We start from the raw sequence: 21,275 nt of genomic DNA on the forward strand, positions 1-21,275 counted from the left end.
TCTGTGCTGGCCCACGTGATCCACCCTGACCAGTCCTACATGGTCCCGGGCCGGTCCATCCAGGATGATATTCACCTGGTCCGGGACCTGATCCATCTTTCCCGGAGGACTGGTCTGTCAGTCTCCTTTCTCTCCCTTGATCAGGAGAAGGCGTTCGACAGGGTGGATCACGAATACCTTTTTGGGACTTTGCGCGCATTCGGACTCGGGCCGTTCCTGTGCCTGCTTCGCAGGAGGTTGACGGGTTGGCTCTGCGCGGGCTGGCCATGGGGGTCGTCCTCTCGGCTTACGCCAATGACGTGCTCCTTGCGGACACAGATCCCGTTGACTTGCGGAGGATGCACGACTGCCAGCAGACGTTTTCTGCTGCGTCCTCCGCAAGGATCAATTGGGAGAAATGTTCCGGACTTCTGGTGGGTCAGTGGTGGGTGGACTCCCTACTGGAGGAGTTAACGCCTTTTGTGTGGAGCACCACGCACCTTCTCTATCTGGGAGTCCATCTTAGCCCCGCTGAGGAAGCCTGGCTGGCAAGCAGGCAGGAGTTGGAGGCAAAAGTCACCACTCGGCTGGGGTGCTGGACAGGACTGCTCCAAGTACTTTTCTACAGGGACCGACCGCTTGTCATAAACCAACTGGTGGCCTCGATGCTGTGGCCCCAGTTGGTCACTTTGGCCCCGCCCCCTGCATTTGCCACCAAGATCCAGAAGAAGCTAGTCACTTTTTTCTGGGGCAAGAGGAAACACTGGGTCTCTGCCGCGGTCCCAAGTCCCCCAGTCGAGGAGGGCGGCCAGTCGCTAGTGTGCGTCCGCACCCAGGCTGCAACTTTCCGCCTTCGGACCCTGCAGAGGTACCTGTACGTCGCGCGTCCTCCCAGATGGTGTGCACCGGTGACGTATTTTTTCCACCAGGGCACTTCAAGATGAGACACAACTCCTGGCGGAGAACATTAGCCACGCCTCTCTGAGAGAGTTGCCTGTCTTTTACTGGGATCTATTCAGATTCTGGAACATGGTCGCCTCCAGTCAGGGCATTACCCCACCGGCAGAGGAGAGCACCTCAGCTGTCTGGGCGGCCGGCTCCGTGGATGGACCGACAGGCGGAGGAGTAGCCGAAACTCACTGGATGCCCCCTCACTGTAGGTGACCACCGCTCGGCCAGAACTGCTCATCAGACCCAGGCCCCGAAAGCCTCCTCGGGAGCTAGTCCCGCACAACCCGAGCCACCTCTTGGAAATGCCCTCCGTGCCATTCCACACGGCGCGGAGGGGTTTCCTATGCGGCTGCTCCTGCACACACTTCACTTCCTCGCCCTCGTCTGTCGCCCTGGTGGTCCATGTTGCCATCTGGCAGCAAGGGGAATCCTTGGTGGAGGTATCTCTACGCGGAAGCCCTCTTCCTTTGCATCGGGGACCTGGGGTGGAGGGTGCTGCACAGGGCAGTCCCTTGCCATCAACTTTTAAGTAGGTTCACGGACTCCCAGGCTGCCTGTAATTTCTGCGGCCTGGCCGAGTCCTTGTTCCATGTTTACATGGAGTGTGCGAGGTTGCAGCCCCTGTTTGAGTATTTAAAGGGGCTGCGCCTCAAGTGTTGGCTGCACTCAGCCCCCCGCTCCTGATCCTTGGGTACACGGTGCGGAAGGGGGTGGGACGGGAGGAGGATCGTCTTGTTGATCTGGGCCTGGCCAAGGTCCAGGCTGCGGGCCGTCGGGGGGTCCGCCCGCCATGATTGCGAGGTTAAGTTCGTGCCCGAGTGTCCCTGGAGAAGGAGGATGCGGTGTCCGCCAGATCTCTTGAGGCCTTCCGCGACCGGTGGGCACCGCAGGGGCTGGAGTGCATCATCGATGCCAAGAATGCTGTTTTAATTTGTGTTTTTGTTTTATTTATCTGTTTTTAATAGTTATTTTAAAATATATATAAAAGGGGCCTGGGGTATAAAGGTTCCCTCAAGCGAAGAAAAGAGGGCTAAGGTACAGAGTGTAGCTCTCTCTACACTGTCCCCATCAAACACTCCCAGGCAGGTACAACACAGATTAAATGCAGAGTGAAGCTCCCTTTCAGCTTCAGGCAAAAAAAAAACCCTGCTGAAATGAGTTTGAAATGACCAGTTTCACTCCAATTAATGCAGCTGCTTTGTTTGAGATTCCAATTCATTGTTGAACTGAAGTGAGTCTGCCCTGTAACAGCAGAAAGCAGGACCAGTTCAATCCGTTGGTTAAGGCTGGATTGGATCCTGGGTCCTGAAAGTGAAACTGCTATGTTTGAAATAAGATCGTCCCCTTCTTCGGATCTCGTTTCTTTGTCCTCTTCTGAATGAAGCCCTTTGTTAACTTGGTCAAATGGCCACACATCAAGTGTGAGAGTTGTATTTTATTCCTTCACAGAATGTGGGCATCGCTGGCAAGGCCAGCATTTATTGCCCATCCCTATTTGCCCTTGAGAAGGTGGTGGTGAGCCAGTTAAGAGTCAACCGCATTGCTGTGAGTCTGAAATTATATGTAGGCCAGACCGGGCGAGGATGGAGGATTTCCTTCCCTAAAGTACATTGGGCTTTCACAACGATCCTGTAGTTTTATGGTCACCCTTACTGATGCTAGTTTTTAATTCCAGATTTATTTAATTAATTGAGTTTAATTTTCCCCACCTGCCATGGTGGGATTTGAACTTGTGTCTCTGGATTATTAGTCCAGGAACATAACCATTATGCCACTGTGTCTGTTTATGGCACCGCAGCATCACAATGAAGCCCAATACTAAAAGCAGATATTACAGCCCGAATCACCAAATGGTGATCAGGTGTTGGAGCATTGGCCGTTCCTTTCCTACCCTCGAACCCATTAGCCCTGCAGTGCTCCGGACAATCGTAGTGTCTCAACTGCTCACCCGAGCGAGATCATTTAACTCGACACAACTGGAGCCAGTACAGTGGAAGTATACGGGACAGTGTCTTTACTAACTAGACGATCAGGGGATTAATTACTTTACTTTTAAAAAGAAAAAATCTTTATTTGGAATGTAACATTTGTCATGTTACTGCTAAGATTTCAGCAAAGTGTAACGGTGGGTGTTGTGAAACGCTCGTGCTATGTCCCCTTCAACAAAGCCAAAGCATAATTAAAAATAAAAGCAGATGATGTTGGAAATCCTCAGCAGGTCTGGCAGCATCTGTGGAGAGAAAAACAGGGTTAATGTTTCAGAGCCGTATGATATATTTCTCATTCTGAATTTGGGTTGTGCCTGGATAAGCCCCTTGAGCATTCCCGATGTTGATCGCTCCACCATTGGCGGCCGTGTCTTCAGCTGCCTGGGCCCTAAGCTCTGGAATTCCCTTCCGAAACCTCTCCACCTCTCTCCTCCTTTAAGGCACTCAATAAAACCTGCCTCTTTGGCCAAGATTTTGACCACCTGTCCTAATGCCTCCTTGTGTAGCTCCGTGTCAAATATTGTCTGACCTGGTGACATTTTAAAGGTGCTATATCAGTGCAAGTTGATGAGGGAGTTTGACATGGGTGAAGTGTTGGCGGTTACAAGTCTGTGGGTGGGAGGAGATACAAGGGTGGCAGCAATTTGAGGTGATAAATTAATAACATTGCACAGAAGAAGCATCTTGGCACAACATCCGAGTTGGTTGGCTTTCATGTAATTTTATTTTTCAACGTGGTGATCTCCTGTGGCATTGCTCCCTGATGGCGTGAGGGCCTGGAGCACAGGTCCAGTGCTTGGCTGTGAGAATGGAGTTGTGCTTTAACCTGACCATTTCTTTTTAAACCACTGGACAAGGCACTGTCTGGTGAAAGAGGTCCATAAATACAGGCATTGAGTACAAAAGCAGGGAAGTTATGCGGAGCCTTTTATAAAGCTCTGGTTAGGTCCCAACTGGAGTATTGAGTCCAGTTCTGGTCACTATCCTTTAGGAAGGACGTGAGGGGGCAGAGGAGATTTACCAGAATGCTTCTAGGGGTTGTGGGTATTATTTGCAAGGTTAGGCTGGGAAAACTGAGTTTGTTCTCATTAGAACAAAGGAGATTGAGGGGAGATTTGATAAAGGTGTACAAGATTATGACAGGCTTAGATAAGGTAGACAAGGAAAAACTGTTCCCATTAACTAATGGTACAAGGACTAAGTGACACAGATTGAATGTTTTGGGCAAGAGATGCAGGGAGAGTATGAGGAAGAACTTCTTTACTCAGCAAGTGGTAATGACCTGGAACTCGCTGTCCACGAGGATGGTGGAAGTGGAGACGAGCGATGATTTCGAAAAGAAATTGGATGGACACTTGAAGGAAATAAACTTGCAGAGCTACAAGGTTCGAGCAGGGGAGTGGGACTGACTAGATAGCTCTGTGGAGAGCCAGCATGAACTCGATGGGCTGAATGGCCCCCTTCAGTGCCATAAATAACTCTACATAGGCACGCCTCAAGGTTGGTTAGAGAGGATGTTGCTGTACGTTGGAGGTTGCTCGTAAATCCCCAGCTCCTGTTCATGAGCAGAGGCCCAAGTTATTGTCGCGAAACAAGTAGGAAACGACCGGCTTTCTTCAACAATTAAACAGTGTTCGACTGCGAAATACTGCATGGTAATCTCGTGGTTGTGTTACCGGACTATTAATCCAGAGGCCTGGACTGAAAGTCCAGGGACCTTGAGTTCAAATCCCATCAGGGCTGTTCGAGAATTTGAATTTTGAAAAGAAGATTCTGGAAATATCAGTCGAGTCATAGTCGTTTGCAGCAGAGAAGGAGGCCATTTGGCCCATCGAGTCCATGATGGCTCTCCATCAGTCCCACTCCCCCGTTCGATCCCTGATAGAATCACAGTCACTATGACTCTATCAGGGTTTCCTTAATACCCAATTGGTTCACTATTTGCTTTAGCGAATGAAACCTGTTGACCTCACCCATTCTGGACCTACACGTGACTCCAGTCCCACGCCGATGTGGCTGACTCTCCGTGACCCTCTGAAGTGGCTTGGAGAGCCGCTCTGTTGTGTCAAAAACTGTGAGCAGCGGATTGAGTCCTCGGCTCACACCGTCACTGCGCCCTTCCCTCCTCAGTGTAACTGGGTGGGGGGGGGGGGGGTGGTGGGTGGAGAGAGAGACAACAAACCGTGGCCCTGTCAGCAATGCAATTATCCCGAGAATGAATTAAGTAAATATAAGTCTGGCGGCAGCACATAGCGTACGTTCAGGCCAGGTCTGAACTCTTCCTAGATGTCTAAATGTCAAAGTAAGGCCAAATGATGGGGTTGCCAGCTCTGCTTGGATGTATTCCTGGAGGCTTCATCACATGAACTCCCTGTTAGTCAAACATCCACAATTTCCCCATCTTCTAATATTTTTATGGACTAAACAAACGTGTTTTTTAAAAAAAAACACAATTTTTGCCGCCGAGGAATTTTTTCTCCCGGGTGTTTCTTGTAGCAGTGTACAAGAGATTGATCTATAATTCCTGGTGACTCCAGGGCAATCCTGGACAGTTGGCAACCCCTGCCCATCGCAGGTGGCTGAGCACACTTGCAACGCCGCGTAGCTATAGATCATCGGACAACACATTTAAAGAAAAATAAATAAGGTCTAGTTGGTTTTGTTCAAGGTCTCATGACTATATTCAGAGCGGAGTATTGAGGTCTCCCAGGGCCTTGGCCAACATTCTACCTGCAGTCCGCGCCACCAAAGACGGGTCTGCCGCTCACTCCCTTCTCTCACTGGCTGCGTGTTTTGCCGACGGGACAACAGAAGCTTGCGTGCACGGAGCATCTCAAGGTGTTCCCGAGAGCTGTGTGATGGAGACTCCGTGTAAATGCGAGTTCTTCTTTGAGAGTTTATTCACCAAACCAGCAAAGGAAGCTCCCAGACCCCCCCATTGAGGGCACATCCTGTTGGCGCCGCCTCCCCAGTTGCTCAGCCCCATGGCGGGAAGGACCAAGGTTGGCATCTCTAGCCTGTGCCGCGTTAGCCAATCTCTGTGCGCAACAACAACAACTTTTGGTTCACTTTTGGGCTGCTACCCTTTGACCTCCACTGCAAAGGACCAGTCTGGTTGACATTTTGAGGCCTGCAAGGAATCTTGCTGCAGGTTGGACATCTTTCTGTGTGATGGTGGGGGACGCGTGGGGGGACACCCATTGCAAATACTGGGAAACCAACAAGGGCCCTCACCTCTGAAACTCGGCTACTCAAAGGGAAAAGGTGCTGCCATTTGGAGAGATTTAGGTGTATTGGCAACGGTCTTAGAGTCAACACATAGAAACTCGATAGTCAAGCAGGCTGAAATTTGAAAACCTAGAGCCGAGCTCATTTGCGTCTCCCAACCTTTTCAAGTTGGATCACATTAACATGAAAAACGCCTCAAAAAAAAAAATACTCAGCCAAGAAAATGACAAATCAGCGAACTAGACAGCAACGCAGTTTCCCTTATTGAGTTATTAATTTGCTTAATTAAAACTTTAGGTTCTACTAAACAAAGCAGCATTTTAAGGGATTTAATGTTCTGAAAAAGATAAATTCAAATTTCAAGCCACACTCAACAGTGTGGATCCTAGTTATTAGTTTATCTCGTAATTCAGTTCATAGCTGTTGAAGAATTTAGCATTCGCTTTTATTTAATGCTCACCTTTACTACATTTATATAAATGATATAAGGATGAATATCACACACTGAATTTGCCTCACTTGCTAAGATGGCTAGATTTTGTTTTGCTAGTAAGCTGAAGAGAACCTGCATGTGTCTGATATGGGATTACATATTCATGTTAATAAAAACAACAGTTGAATTCTGTCTGGCAAGCACTGCTCAAAACCTTTGCTGAAAAACATCGACCTAACAATGAAAGAAAAATCAGAGTTGTGATTCTCCTGGCAAAAGTTCACAAAGGCGCAGGCAAATTTAAAGATCGGATAGCATCAAGATTAAACTTTCAAAACAAAAATGACACTTTTTTTTTAACCTATTCTGGGATGTGGAAACTGGGGTTTTTTTTGCCTGTCCTAGAAACGAGATTGAAATTACCTGAAATTCAGGAGTAACTGCGAACACTCGTAAATGTCAGAGAGAAATTAAAGCAAATGACCTTTAACAGCATTAAATAATGTCCCTTCGATTCTTGATAAACAATTCTTTCCTGTTAAGGTATGCTTATGCCTTTTTAAAACGAGGCTCTTCAGGTTAAAGATGGACACTGAGTCCCGGCTCAGATTTAGTCTTGGAGAGATTGGAAGAGTTGTCGGAGATCTTCTACTGCCGGACCAAGGTCATTAGGGGTGATAGGCGTCGGCAACCTTGGCGTCTCCAAGAATCGAAGGTTAATCTGCTCCAAAAAATCCAGGAGAAAAATCATCGGCGGCATTAAACAAAATTGCGTGGAAATTTTTTTAATTTTATGTCGCTGGTTAAAAATATTGGAGTTTGGGGGAAAGAAAAGACTGTTTCACAAACAGTGGCGATTAATTTAATTGGGGGACAAGAGTCTGTCCACTTTCCAATAGGTCGTGGGAAGGCAGTGGTATGTGGAGGATGGACCATTGGCGGGAGTGTGGGGGTGGGGCAGTTCAAGGTGAGGTCATGTGATGAAACCTCCAGGAAAGCAGCCAAGCAGAGTTGGCAGCACTCAGACTGGGGGAGGGGACATGGAGATTTACAATATCCTGCCAATCAGTTATGTCATATGATGTGCACTCGATGAGTGCTGGTGCCCTCACTCGACCTTACCCCTGCACCTGTTGTTGGAGGTGTCACTTAGACCTCGGAACCGTTGAAATTTCAGCAGCATGTGAATTGGAAACAAACATTTTTGCGCAGAATGATTTCAGCTCAACGAAAGGGGCAAAATGTGATGGATTCATTTTGCCGCTATCTGTTTGTTCCTCCGGAGGAGTGAGGGAAAGAGAGATCACTGGACGTGTGTGCCTCCGGTCGCATTGCACAGACACAGTCTCCAGGTATATTCTTCAGGAGCAGTGGGGTTTCCCAGATATAATGGATCAGGAAGCACAAGCTTAGTTCACTCCCCTGTTTGAGTCTGCTGTGGCATAATTGGTAGCACTCTCACTTTCTGAGTTAGAAGGTTGTGGGTTCAAGTCCCACTCCAGGATTTTGAGAATATCTAGGATGACACACCCACTGCAGTACTGAGCGAGTGCTGCACTGTCGGAGGTGCCGTTTTTCAGATGAGACTTTAAACCGAGGCCCCGTCTGCGCTCTCGGGTGGATGTTCATGGCCCTGTTTCAAAGAGCAGGAGTTCTCCCTGGCCAATATTTATCCCTCAATTAACATCACAAAAATAGATGATCTGGTCATTCTCACATTGCTGTTTGTGGGAGCTTGCTGTGCGCAAATTGGCAAGTTTCCTACAACATTGACTGCACTAAAGTATTTGGCAGTAAAGTTTGGGATGTCATTATACATTCTGCTCATTTTTATTTAATGCTTGGATTTTATGTTATTTATAATGAAATAGTAAAACTTGGAGCCATTTGAGAAGCGTTGGAGAGACACATTAAATTGAGGCACTCACATGCTTGGCCATGTGAGCCACATGAAAGATGGCAGGATCCCCAAAGACACATTGTACAGCGAGCTCGCCACTGGTATCAGACCCACCGGCCGTCCATGTCTCCGCTTTAAAGACGTCTGCAAATGCAACATGAAGTCCTGTGACATTGATCACGTCGTGGGAGTCAGTTGCCAGCGATCACCAGAGCTGGCGGGCAGCCATAAAGGGGGGGCTAAAGTGTGGCGAGTCGAAGAGACTTAGCAGTTGGCAGGAAAAAAGACAAAAGTGCAAGGGGAGAGCCAACTGTGTAACAGCCCCAACAAACAATTTTATCTGTAGCACCTGTGGAAGAGCCTGTCACTCTAGAATTGGCCTTTATAGCCACTCCAGGCGCTACTCCACAAACCACTGACCACCTCCAGGCGCTTACCCATTGTCTCTCGAGACAAGGAGGCCAAAGAAGAAAAAAAGAAGACTCACATGCCACCTCTGGCAGGAGGCTGTAATTACACTGTGATCTGTTTACATAGGCAGTTTCTGTTTATAAATGTGGACACTGTCATTTTTAATGGCTGTGCTCGCAGAAGGAAGATTTTTAAGGTAGATAAATTCCCCCTCCTCCCCTTCTTGGAGTCAGTTCCCCCCCTAGTACTTCACCAGTCGGCTGATCAACTGTGGAAGCCACTGCGGCTGAGCCGGGTCTACAAATGGACACGCTCTAACAGACCAATATAGGGTAGTGACCGTGAGCAGTTGGAATTCTGGCTGTGTGTCCCCGCTTTAGTCTGTGGGATGCTAGCTTGAGGTAACTGCATGGACCAAGAACTGAACGCGGAGATGGTCAAAGCGGCGTGGCTCAGTATTGCGCCAGGAGTTGCCTTTTCTCACTGACCCCTTTGGGAAGCTCTGAATGGATATTATATTATAAATATAAACTGTCTTTTCCCCCCGTGGGATTTATGCAGAGGCAATTTTAAGACAGACACAGCAATGCAGACAGATTAGCACACAGACCGGCAGACACAGACCTGACTCCTTGGTTAAGACTGCACTAATAATGTGGAACTAATTTATTCCTGCACAGATGCCACAAAAATGCCTCTGTTAGACCTAGAGTAGGGGCTGGTTAAGTTTATGAAGCAAATAAAATTACCTGTGGGATTATATTTCAGCACTGAGCTAAAAATAACCCAGTTAGACCACGCGTAGTGGAGCTGAGAGAGGAAATTGCAGGCACAGTGATGGCTAGGCAGGAGGGAGTATCAGAGAATAGCAGAGAGAAGATAGCTGAATGGGACGAGGAAGTTACATAACAAAGGAGCGAAGTTTGAAATGTTTGCAGAAAGACATCAGGGAGGCAGAGTAATCTGTATAACGGGACAGGATGCATTACGAAGGTTAGCATAATCGGTTAGTAACTTCTCATGTCTGCATTGGAAGGTTGTGGGTTCATTCTGCACTCTGTGGCATAACCTAGGCTTGATATTACTGTGCTTCACAGGAGGTGCCATCCTTCTGATGAGATGTTAAACTGAGACCATCCCCGCTGGGAGGGGGTTAGAGAGAATAGCAGAGAGTCTGAAAGGAGGGTCATGAGAGAAAAGCAAGTCTAAGAGTGAAGTCGATGCATATTACAAGTGTTAGCCTGGCTAGGTTGGCGACACTCTTTGTTCCTGAGTTAAAATATTGTGCATGTACATCGGACTCTCCAACAATATCACTCCAGTTCAGTGCGGACGGAGGAAGGTCACTCGTGGAGGTGATGTCCTTCAAGTAAAGTGTTAATCCTGAGGCCCAGACGAACCTTAAAGAGAAGCAAATTTTCTCTCTCGACCAGCAGTGCCGGGAAAGGAGATTAACTGGTGGCTCATCTCATCCTTTGTGGAATTTTGCTGTGTGTTTTCCCACATAGCCGAGGTGCTCGTTATAGGGAAACTCAAGATATTGCATAAGGCAAAGTACAAACCTAGGTCTTGCCATCTCCTTTCACCTGATGTTCACAACCATACCGCGCTATGACTGGAGATCAAATAGAATCAGGCACTCTGGCTAATTCCACCTGCACCACGTCATCACTCTGTCTCCTACAGCTAAGCCAATTTTGAATCCACCTTATCAAGTTACCTTGTATCCCATGTGCATTTGCTTTCTTGATAAGTCTCCCATATGGGATCTTGTCAAAGGCTTTGCTGAAATCCATGTAAACTACATCAACTGCACTACCCTCATCTACACACCTGGTCACATGCTCAAAAAATTCAATCAAATTTGTTAGGCATGACCTCCCTCTGACAAAGCCATGCTGACTATTCCTAATCAAATTTTGTCTCTCCAAGTGGAGATAGATTCTCTCCTTCAGAATTTTCTCCAATAGTTTCCCTACCAGTGACATGAGACTCACTGGTCTGTAGTTCCCTAGCTTATCTCTACATCCTTTCTTAAATAGTGGGACCACATTAGCTGTTCTCCAGTCCTCTGGCACCTCCCCCGTGGCCAGAGAGGAATTAAAAATTTGGGTCAGAGCCCCTGCAATCTCCAACCTCGCCTCCCACAGCATCCTGGGACACAAATCGTCCGGTCCTGGAGATTTGGCCACTTTTAAGCCTGCTAAAACCTCCAATACCTTGTCACTCCCTATGACAATTTTCTCAAGAACCTCTCAGTCTCTTTGAGTTTGATATCTACATCCTCATTCTCTTGGGTGAAGACAGATGTGAAGTATTCGTTCAACACCCTACCAATGTCCTCTGGCTCCACCCACAGATTTCCCCCTTGGTGCCGCATGAGTCCTACTCTTTCCCTGGTTATCCTCTTCCCATTGATGTACTTATAGAATATCTTGGGATTTTCCAGCCAGAGCTTTCTCATATCCCCTCTTTGCTCTCCTAATTGCTTTCTTAAGCTCCATCCTACACTTTCTGTACTCCACTAATGCTTCCATTGATTTGCTCTCCTTGTATTTGCTAAAAGCCTCTCTTTTCCTTCTCATCGTACCCTGAATGTTTCTGGTCATCCATGGTTCTCTGGGCTTGTTGCTCCTACCTATTACCCTAGAGGGAACATGTTGGGCCTGTACCCTCCCCATTTCCTTTTTGAATACCCCCCACTGCTCTTCTGTAGATTTCCCGACAAGTAACTCTTTCCAGTCTACCATGGCCAGATGCTGCCTTATTTTACTAAAATTCGCTCTCCCCCAATCCAAAACCTTTTTTTGCAACTTGTCTATTTTTTTCTCCATAATATGCTTAAATTGTACCATGTTGTGGTCGCTATCACCAAAATGCACCCCCACCAACACATCAACCACCTGTCTGGCTTCATTCCCCAGAATTAGGTCCAGCACTGCACCCTCCCTTGTTGGATCCTCTACATATTGAGCTAAAAAGTTCTCCTGTATACATTTTAAGAACTCCACTCCATCTAAGCCCTTAACACGATGACTATCCCAATTAATGTTGGGAAAGTTGAAATCACCTAATATTATTTTTACACACCTCTGCAAATTGCGCACATATTTGCTCCTCAATTTCCCGCTGACTATCTGGGGGTCTATAATAAGCACCTAGTAATGTGGCTGTCCTTTTTTTATTCCTAAACTCGACCCATAAAGCTTCATTTGATGCCCCCTCCAAGATATCATCTCTCCTTACTGCAGTAACTGTCTCCTTAACTAATATTGCAATGCCCCCTCCGCTTTTACCCCCTCCTCTGTCTCGCCTGAAGGTTCTATATCCCGGGATATTGAGTTGCCAATCCTGCCCCTCCCTCAACCATGTCTCCGTGATGGCTACTATATCACAATTTCACGTGTCAATCATTGCCCTTAACTCATCCATTTTACCTGTAATACTCCTGGCATTAAAGTAGAGGCTATCCATCCTGGTCTTACTCCCTTGAAACTTACTTCCGCTGTATTCCCTCTGACTTGTTTGCTTTCCTGTGTTTAGCTGTGTGCCTATTCTGCTAGGAGTCTGCGTCCCCTCCCCCTGCCAAATTAGTTTAAACTCTTCCCAACAGCACTAGAAAACCCACCAGCAAGGATGTTAGTCCCCCTCTGGTTCAGATGTAGACCGTACCACTTGTACAGGTCCCACCTTCCCCAGAAACAGTCCCAGTGGTCCAGGAATCTAAAACCCTCCCTCCTGCACCAACTCTTAAGCCACGCATTCATCTGTGCGATTCTCCTATTTCTATACTCACTAGCACGTGGCACTGGGAGTAATCCAGAGATTACAACCCGAGAGGTCCTGCTTTTTAGTCTACTGCCTAACTCCCTGAATTCTTGGTGCAAGACCTCATCCCTCTTTCTACCTATGTCATTGGTACCAACATGTACCATGGCCTCTGCCTTATCACCCTGCCCCTTCAGGATGCCCTGCAGCCGTTCAGTGACATCCCGGACCCTGGCACCAGGGAGGCAACACACCATCCTGGAGTCACGTTGACGGCCACAGTAGCGCCTATCTGTTCCCCTGACTATAGAATCCCCTATTACTATTGCTCTTCCTCTCTTTTCCCCCTTCCTGTACAGACAGGCTGCTTGTGGTGCCAGAAGCTTGGCTCTGTCCGCACTCCCTGGAGGAACCAGCTTCATCAGCCTCCAAAATGGAATACCGATTTGCAAGCGGGACCCCAGGGGACTCCTGAACTACCTGCCTGATTCTCTTGGACTGCCTGGTGGTCACCCATTCCCTTCCTTCCTCAAGTCCCTTCAGCTCCGGTGTGACCACCTCTCTATACGTGCTATCCACAATGCTCTCCGATGCGCAGATGCTCCACAGTGTTTCCAGCTCTGAAACCCGAGCTTCCAAGAGCTGCAGCTGGACACACTTCCTGCACACATGCTGGCCCGGGGACTGGAAATGTTCCCAGATTCCCACATTCTCCAGGACATTGCTGAAGGCAAAACCTCGGGGGGAAAATAGTCAAGGGGGTTTTTAAGAAAAAATTGCCTTCCCTTTTTCATTGTCGTTGAACACTTTAGTTTTTGGTTATAAAGATATTGGAGGTGGGCCCAAAAATGAGCTGTTTGACTGACAATCAAGAGTCATCCAATCCAGTTACGAAGAGTCGGTTGGCTTTCCAATCAGTGTGGGAGGGCGGGGCGCTGCGAGGATGGACATGTCAGGCAACCAATGGTAATGAGTGGGGGGGGGGGTTGGTTTGAGGTGGGAGTTCATGTGACAAAACCTCCAGGAATATATCCAGAGTTGGCAACTCTTATGTGAGGTGTGTGGGGAATAGGATGGGGTGGGAGGTTAACTGACTTGAGGCCAATCCAAGGCTCCTTATTTCTTCTGATATGTCAACCCTTTGCTAAACAATTCTAAATTGCTCCATTTTTAAAATTTAATTCTTGTCTAGCCTGGTGTACGGAGGGTCTCGCAGTTCACACCCAGAGACGGACATCCTGCATAGACAGGCATATGCCACACCGCATCCCTTGCAAGGCTATGCAACCAACCATCATCCAGCTGGTGAGTAGCAATTTTATTTTTATTCATTCTCAGGATGTGGGCGTCACTGGCAATGCCAGTGTTTATTGCTAACTGCCCTTGAGAACGTGGTGGTGAGCTGCCTTCTTAAATCCCTACAGTCCCTGTGGGGTAGGTACACCCACAGTGCTGTTAGGAAGGGAGTTCCAGGATCTTGACCCACCGACAGTGAAGGAATGGCGGTATAGTTCCAAGTCAGGATGGTGTGTGACTTGGTGGGGAACTTGCGGGTGACGGTGTTCCCATGCATCTGCTGCCCCTCCTCCTTCTAGGTGGAGGTCGCGGGTTTGGAAGGTGCTGTCGAAAGAGCCTTGGTGAGTTGCTGCAGTGCATCTTGTAGATGGTGCACACTGCTGCCACTGTGCATTGGTGATGGAGGGAGTGAATGTTTAAGGGGGCGCTGATCAGGCAGGCCGATTCGTCCTGGCTGGTGATGAGCTGTGAGAGTGTTGGAGCTGCACACATCCAGGCAAGTGGATAGTATTCCATCGCACTCCTGAGTTATGCTATGTACGTGATGGACAGGCTTTGTGGAGCCAAGAGGTGAGTTACTTATGCACTGACTTTGGATTAACCATTAAACACGCTAACCTGTGATGCTAAGGAATGGAGGGCAAGTTCTACCCCGTCTCACACCCCAGCCCTGTCACTTAAAATTTCAGGATGGTTATTTTCCTGACATCCAGTGAGGAATATCTGACAGCAGTGCAATCTTAGATTTGGTCCTTCCATGATTTGATTTGTGCCTGGGGGTGGGGGGGGCACATTTTGAGAGTGAGAGACACTTTGCTACGATGAAATATTGGCGGTTACAGGTCTGTCAATAGTGGTGCGAGCAATTTGCGATCTGAAGTGAGAGTATTGCAAAAGGCCTTTATCCCCTACAATATTTGCTTAATTGTTACTCTTTTTATTTAACCCCTGCCCTCATTGTGTAGATGCCAGGATATCAGATAAGCCTGGTTTCCAGGGTATCATTTCCACCTCGTTGCTTTGGGGACAGCGGGAGGGCTATAGAAGAAGCCATTCGCACTCTTCTCTGAGTCAACAGGTGGGTTCACGCCCCACTCTGGAGACTAGGCTGAATCTCCTGTACTGTACTGTGGGACGGCTTCCATGTCGGAGGTGCTGTCTTTCGGGTGAGATGTTAAACTGAAGCCCTGTCTGCCCCCTCAGGTGGGTGTGAAAGATCCCATGGCCACTATTTCGGAGAAAGGCAGGGGAGTTCTCCCCAGTGTCCTGGCCAATATTTTATCCCTCAACCAACATCACAAAAACGGACTTTTCCGGACACGATCACATTGTGGGATCTTGCTGTGCGCAAATTGGCTACTGCATTTCCTACATTACAACGGTGACTGCACTTCAAACGTACTTTATTGGTAAAGCGCTTTGGGATGTTTTGAAGTTGTGAAAGGCGCTATGCAAATGCAAGTTCTTTTCTTCCTGAATATTTCAAATAAAGTTGTGGTTTCTAAACTTGGATTTTCATTCGTTTTCTCTCTCCTAGGCCTGTCGGGGCTGTTCGAGACCGGGCTTCACCATGCTGGCAGCACGACCCCAGACGCGTCTGTCATGAACCTCATCTCCGCTCTGGAATCACGGGCTCCACAGCCTGGACCCTCTGCCTCCTCTCTCCTCTCACAGTTCCGAACACCATCCTGGCAGACAGGTTGGTGGCCTGATTGCAGGACATATAAACTGCCTTTGTTTAGTAACACTCCAGTAGTTGTTTTCCAGCTTGTTCTCACTCCTGTTATCACTGGGCTAGCATCTAGGAGGTGAAATCTTGCATTGCACCTTCTCCCCCACCCACCACCTGCAACCCCCCCTCTGATTCGTCGGCAGCTGCCGGTGGTTCTGTTGGTGAGTGCTTTGAACCGGCCAAACCAGGTGGGTCTCCATTTCAAACCACCCTGAGCTGGCTGACCTCAGCCAAAGCATCAGTAGGAATGGCTTGGGTGTGCCAGGGGATATGGGATGAGGACAGGATAGGGCACTCCTGCTACGTCCATGGCAATTAACAATTGGAAGATTCAGGCCTCAGTGCCTACACACTGGTTAGTGCAGTTTGCCTACACTCCGAGAGGAGGGATCAATGAAGCATTTTTTTCAATGCAGCGAGTTGTCCGATCTGGAATGCACTGCCTGCAAAGGGAATGGAAGCAGATTCAATAGTAACTTTCAAAAGGGAACTGGATAAATACTTGGAAAGGAAATATTTGCAGAGCTATGGGGAAAAATCAAGGGGAATGGAAAGCATAGCTCTTTGAAAAATTCAAGTAGACATAGAGAAGATGTTTCCTCTTGTGGCTAAGGCTAGACCTAAGGGCCATGAATATAAGATAGTCGTTAATAAATCCAATAGGGAATTCGGGAGAAACGGAGAGTGGTGAGAATGAGGAACTCGCTACCGCAGGGAGTAGTTGAGGCAAATAACATAGGTAGACTTGAGGAGAATCTAGATGACTGCATGAGGCTGAAAGGAATAGGATATGCTGATAGGGTGAAAAGAAGTGGAGTGGGAGGAGGTTCATGCGGAGCATAAACACCAGCATGGAGCAATTGGGCCGAATGGCCTGTTTCTGTGCTGTAACATCTATGTAAAATAATCTCTTTCTCCTCTCTCGTCTTCGTAGCCATGCATACCCCAGGACCAGCTGAATTATTCATCTCCGGAGCCATTCCTGGTTCGGGGACTTTCCCATCTTCATCTGCCCTCTCAGCCTATCAACATCCAGCCTCCTTCAGTGGGCGGAGTTTCCCAGTGACATCATCGCTGACCCTTCAGGATGCCACCTTCAGCCCGAGCTCCAATGGGCTGCTGTCACCCCACGATCCTCTCCTCCACATCAAATCCTCGCAGTCCAGTGTCCCATCCTCGTTGACCTTTGACCGCCTTGGCAGCGCTGTCCTGGGCACCGGGTTGCCGTCTCAGAGCTCCGCTTATCGCACGGCGCAGGAGTCGGCCTCCCGGCACCTGCAGTCGCAGTTCAATTTGCTCTCTTCGCCACTGGGGCCTTCAGAACAGGCCTCGCAGCTGTACAACACCTCGGTCTTCTCCAGCTCCCCGGCCTCCGGCATTGAGAGAGCCATTCCGCGTCAAGACAGCGTGATTAAGCACTACCAACGGCCCTCCAGCGCGCAGGCCCAGCTGCCCGCCTCCCATCATTCCTTGCAGCACTACCTGAGCTGCGGAGGGAGTCACAGTTTCCAACAGATGCCGCGACACTCGACCCTGTCCTGCAGTCCGCTCGGTGAGCAGTCCCCAGTGAGCAGCGAGGGCAGTCAGAAGAGTTCCCAAGCGCGTGGCGAACACTCGCAGAGTTACAGGCCCATAATTCAGTCACCTGGATACTCGTCGTCATCCTCCTCTTCGAAGTCGAAGAGTTATTCGGCTTCGCGGCAGGCTCAAAGGGCGACTGCAACCCCCAAGTGCCAAAGCATCTCCTCCACCGGCCAGTCCCACAACTTCTCCTCCTCGACTCCCAAATCCAGCTCGGTGATTTCCAGCCAGCCCCAGGCCTATTCCCCGGGGCAGTCGCAGAACCTGCTGACCATGAGCCAGTCTCAGAACTACAACGTGACGCAGGCCCAGAACCTGGCTGCTGTCACCCAGTCGCAAGGGTTCACTTCCAGCCAGTCCCAAGACCTGACCACCGTGAGCAAGGCCCAAAACTACTCTGGCAGCCAATCGCAGGGCATGCAGACGTGCGTCAGTCAAGCGCAGAATTACTCGCCAGACCAGCTGCAAGGACTGTCGTCCGTCGGTTCTATCCAGAGCTACAGTGTCCAGTCGGAACCCCATTCATCGGTCACTCAGGGCCAGAGCTACGTCCCTGCCCATTCGCAGGGTATGCCATCTGCCAGCCCATCTCTCAGCTATGCCACTGGACATTCCCCTGCTTTGAGTTCACACGGGCAATCAATTGTCTATTCTTCAGCCAGCCACGTTCAAAGCTTGCCAGATGCTAGCCCGTCTCCGATAATCCGACCTCTCCAATCCCCAACTGGCAGTCGGTCCCAAAGTGTCGCCTCCCCAGGCCAGTCTCAGAAGTATCTGTCCTCGGTTTTGTCTCCTTCTTTTATACAGTCATCGCACTCGCAAAGCTTCCAATCTTCTCAGCCACCCTTGGAGAGGACCCCATCTTACGGCAAGACCAAGTCTGACTCCGATCTGCTCTCGTCGGAAAGGACGGAGGATGAGGACTTTCTCATTCAGCATCTATTGGACTCCCAAAGTCCGCCGCGGGTCTCAACACAGAGCCTGGTGGAATGTGAGGACCGGGCGCCCAAGAGCATGGTTTATGAAATGTCCAAGTCTGAAGAGAGGTACCATCTGCAAAGCGTCATTCGGACGAACTCCAGCTTGGACAGTCAGGTTCTGGAGATGTCACTGCAAGGCTTGAAAGAGAAAAAGAAAGGCGAGAGGCAGAAAGATTACGGCCACAGTCGCTCTTCCTCTGACACCTTGGTGACTTCAGTGGTTCATTACAGCCACCAGCCCAACAGCATCGACAGCCTAGCTCAGGATATCAAGAAATCTGTTAACCACCTTCAGACGTCCCATATGGACACTTCCAGCAAAGAGATAAACCAAGGCCATTCTTTCCTGCAGAAAACACCAGAGCAAAGCTCTCGAGCCCATCACCTGGCGTCCGAGGCGTCACAGATCGAGACGCATAACATCCTCCAGAATCAGCAGAGCTCTCAGATGATGCTGGACACGTCACCAGAGATGCAGCTACCCTTAGCGCACCAGACCCAGAACCAGCAGTCCCAGCTGCTGCAGTCGGTGTTGACTCACACCCAGAGCCAGCTGCAAGCACAGCAGAGGAAGGTGCAGACCCCCATGGATGTCCACATGATGGAGTCCCAGCGCCTGCACTCTGAGGCCCAGTCGCCACAGCTGCAGATGCTGGAGGTCCACCTCCAGAACCAGCAGATGCAGGCCCACGTGCGCTCGCAGTCGATGGAGGTCCACCCTCACGGGCCGTCAATGGACTCCCACCTGTTGGACTCCCACCAGATTCAGACCGACCCGCAGTCCCCTCAGCTGCAGGGGCAACTCCAGTCCGACCACATGCCGGGGCAGCTGCAGTCTGAGCGCATGCAGTCCGAGGGCATGGAGGGCCTCCCTCAGTCCGAGAGCCTGCAGTCCCAAGAGATGCAGGAGTTCCTGGAGCCTGACCTACACTTGGAGAGTCACCTGTCCCAGACTGGCCAAGTACAGTCCCAGCAGCATCTGCTCACCGAATCGAGTGACTCCTTGCAGCTGGACAGTGCTGAAGCTTCCCAGCAGGTTCCTCAGCAGCAGTTGGAGTCAAAGGACCAGTTCAGCTCGGCGAGCCCCCAGAGCACGAAACAGAGGTTCGTCCCCCTCACCTCCATCTGTTTCCCAGACTCCCTCCTGCAGGATGAAGAGCGGAATTTTTTTCCGGGAATGGAAGACATGTTTTGCTCCGCGTCTTGTGGCAATGAGGAGTACAGCAAGCAGCCGTGCGCCGATGAGGGCAACCAAGCAATGGACAGGAGCAACGGTATGAAGTCTGGTTTCGAAATGATGCACCCGAACCAGACCTTCGCCGGTTACTGCACCTCCGAAACCGGCAACAGCCAACAGAACGTCCACCTGGACCTTGATTCGGTTGCCATGAAATCTGAGCTGGGGTCCACCGTTCAGACTGAACACTTGGGCCTGACTCAGCAAAGCCACGGGCCTACGGGTGCGGACATCAAGTCGCCCTTGACGACTGCGAGCTTCTGCTCCATGAAGACCAAGAAGTTTTTGAAGACTTCCTCCCTGCACCTCCTGAAGAAGAAGGACTCTCCCCCTCAGCCACCGAAGAAGAACTATGCTCAGGAGTACGAGTTTGAGGACGAAGAGAAAGAGGACGTGCCTGCCGACATCAGGCTCAACAACCGCCGGCTCCCGGACTTGCTGCCGGACCTGATTTCCAGCTGCAGGACCAGGAGCAACATCAGCCCGGTTTCCGACATCGACTTCTGCTCTGGCAACAACCTGAACGGGGGGAAGAAGAAAACGAAGAGGGCCTCAAAGCCGAAGGAGAAAGGGCCCCCGAGACCGAGAGGCCGGCCGAGAATTCGACCCCTGGAGCCCCCGCAAGGTGTGGCTCAAGATGGCCCCAAAAAGAGAGGACGTGGCAGGGGAAGGGGTAAGAAGGTCACGGAGGATGAAAATGAGGGCTTTAAGATGGAAAAGCAAGTAAAATCTGGCAAGGTAAAGGTACTTTTTACTTACTTTTCAAGCAAGTATGATCCAGAAGTTGGGAAATTTCTTGTTAAACAAATTACTTTTTGACTAGGGGTAGGCGACAGCTTTTATTGAAGAACCAGAGGCAACATGAGGAATTTTTTTTTTTAATGCAGTGTATTGTTACAATCTGTGATTGAAGCAAATTCAGTAGTTACTTTCAAAAGAGAATTGGATAAGTACTTGAAAGGGAAAAGGTTTGCAGGACTATGAGGAAAGAGCAGGGGAGTGGGACTGATTAGATTGAATTTTCAAACAGCCGGCACAGTCACGATGGGCTGAATGGCCTCTTTCTGTGCTGCATCAGTCTACGATTTTGAGAAGCTTCCCACAAACTCACCTCTGTGGCCCTTCTTCATTTGTATAGCGCCTCTAACATGATGTAATGACCTCCAAGGCACTTTACAGAAGCGTCAGCAAACACAATTTGACACTGAGCCACAAAAGGAGATATTGGGGCAAATGCCCAGAAGCTTGATCAAAGGGGTAGGTTTTAAGGAGCATCTTAAAGGAGGAGAGGGAGGTGAAGATGTTAATGAAGGGAATTCTAGACCTTGAGCCTTAGGAAGCTGTAGGCATGGCCGCCAGTGATGCCTCGAAGAGAACTAGGGGAGAACGTGGGATTCTAGACTTCAGGGCTGTCACGGTCAAGCCCAAATCTGTTCTCACCTGACTTCTCCTCACTTCCCATCAGGGAGAGGAATCGGGCCTGGGAACCCTGGCTGGCATCTCTTTCCCTGTGCCCGCCAGCACCTTGTCACCCAAGCGTTGTGCTAAGGTTAAATGTCGCCCTCGACTATGACCTGGGTAAGATTATCTTGGGTGAGACTGTCTAAGCAAGATCAAAGCTGGGGGCATTCCTGGATTTTACAGGCTAGAACATCATTGGATGGTGTTGACCTACTGAACTGTGGCCGGGAACGTTGGCAAGCCCGATCAGAGACGTGTTAAGATTCTGACACAATCCACCAATTCGACTGCCGAATTTATATCAACTCTGTCACATAATCAGATCGGAAC

At 49.4% G+C, this 21,275-nt stretch overlaps 1 protein-coding gene across 3 annotated transcripts in view; it reads left to right on the forward strand.

Annotated features, from left to right (window-relative positions):
- LOC137353403 (proline-rich protein 12-like) overlaps nt 1–21,275 on the forward strand; it is a 66,831-nt gene that overhangs the window by 16,069 nt on the left and 29,487 nt on the right. For all 3 annotated transcript variants that reach the window (XM_068019648.1, XM_068019647.1, XM_068019649.1), the window contains exons 2-4: nt 13,851–13,963; nt 15,492–15,653; nt 16,621–20,222. In XM_068019648.1, the coding sequence (XP_067875749.1) occupies nt 13,851–13,963; nt 15,492–15,653; nt 16,621–20,222 (3,877 nt within the window). The remainder of the gene's footprint in view (nt 1–13,850; nt 13,964–15,491; nt 15,654–16,620; nt 20,223–21,275) is intronic.

The sequence above is a fragment of the Heterodontus francisci genome, chromosome 41, assembly GCF_036365525.1.
Source record: "Heterodontus francisci isolate sHetFra1 chromosome 41, sHetFra1.hap1, whole genome shotgun sequence".
NCBI lineage: Eukaryota > Metazoa > Chordata > Chondrichthyes > Heterodontiformes > Heterodontidae > Heterodontus > Heterodontus francisci.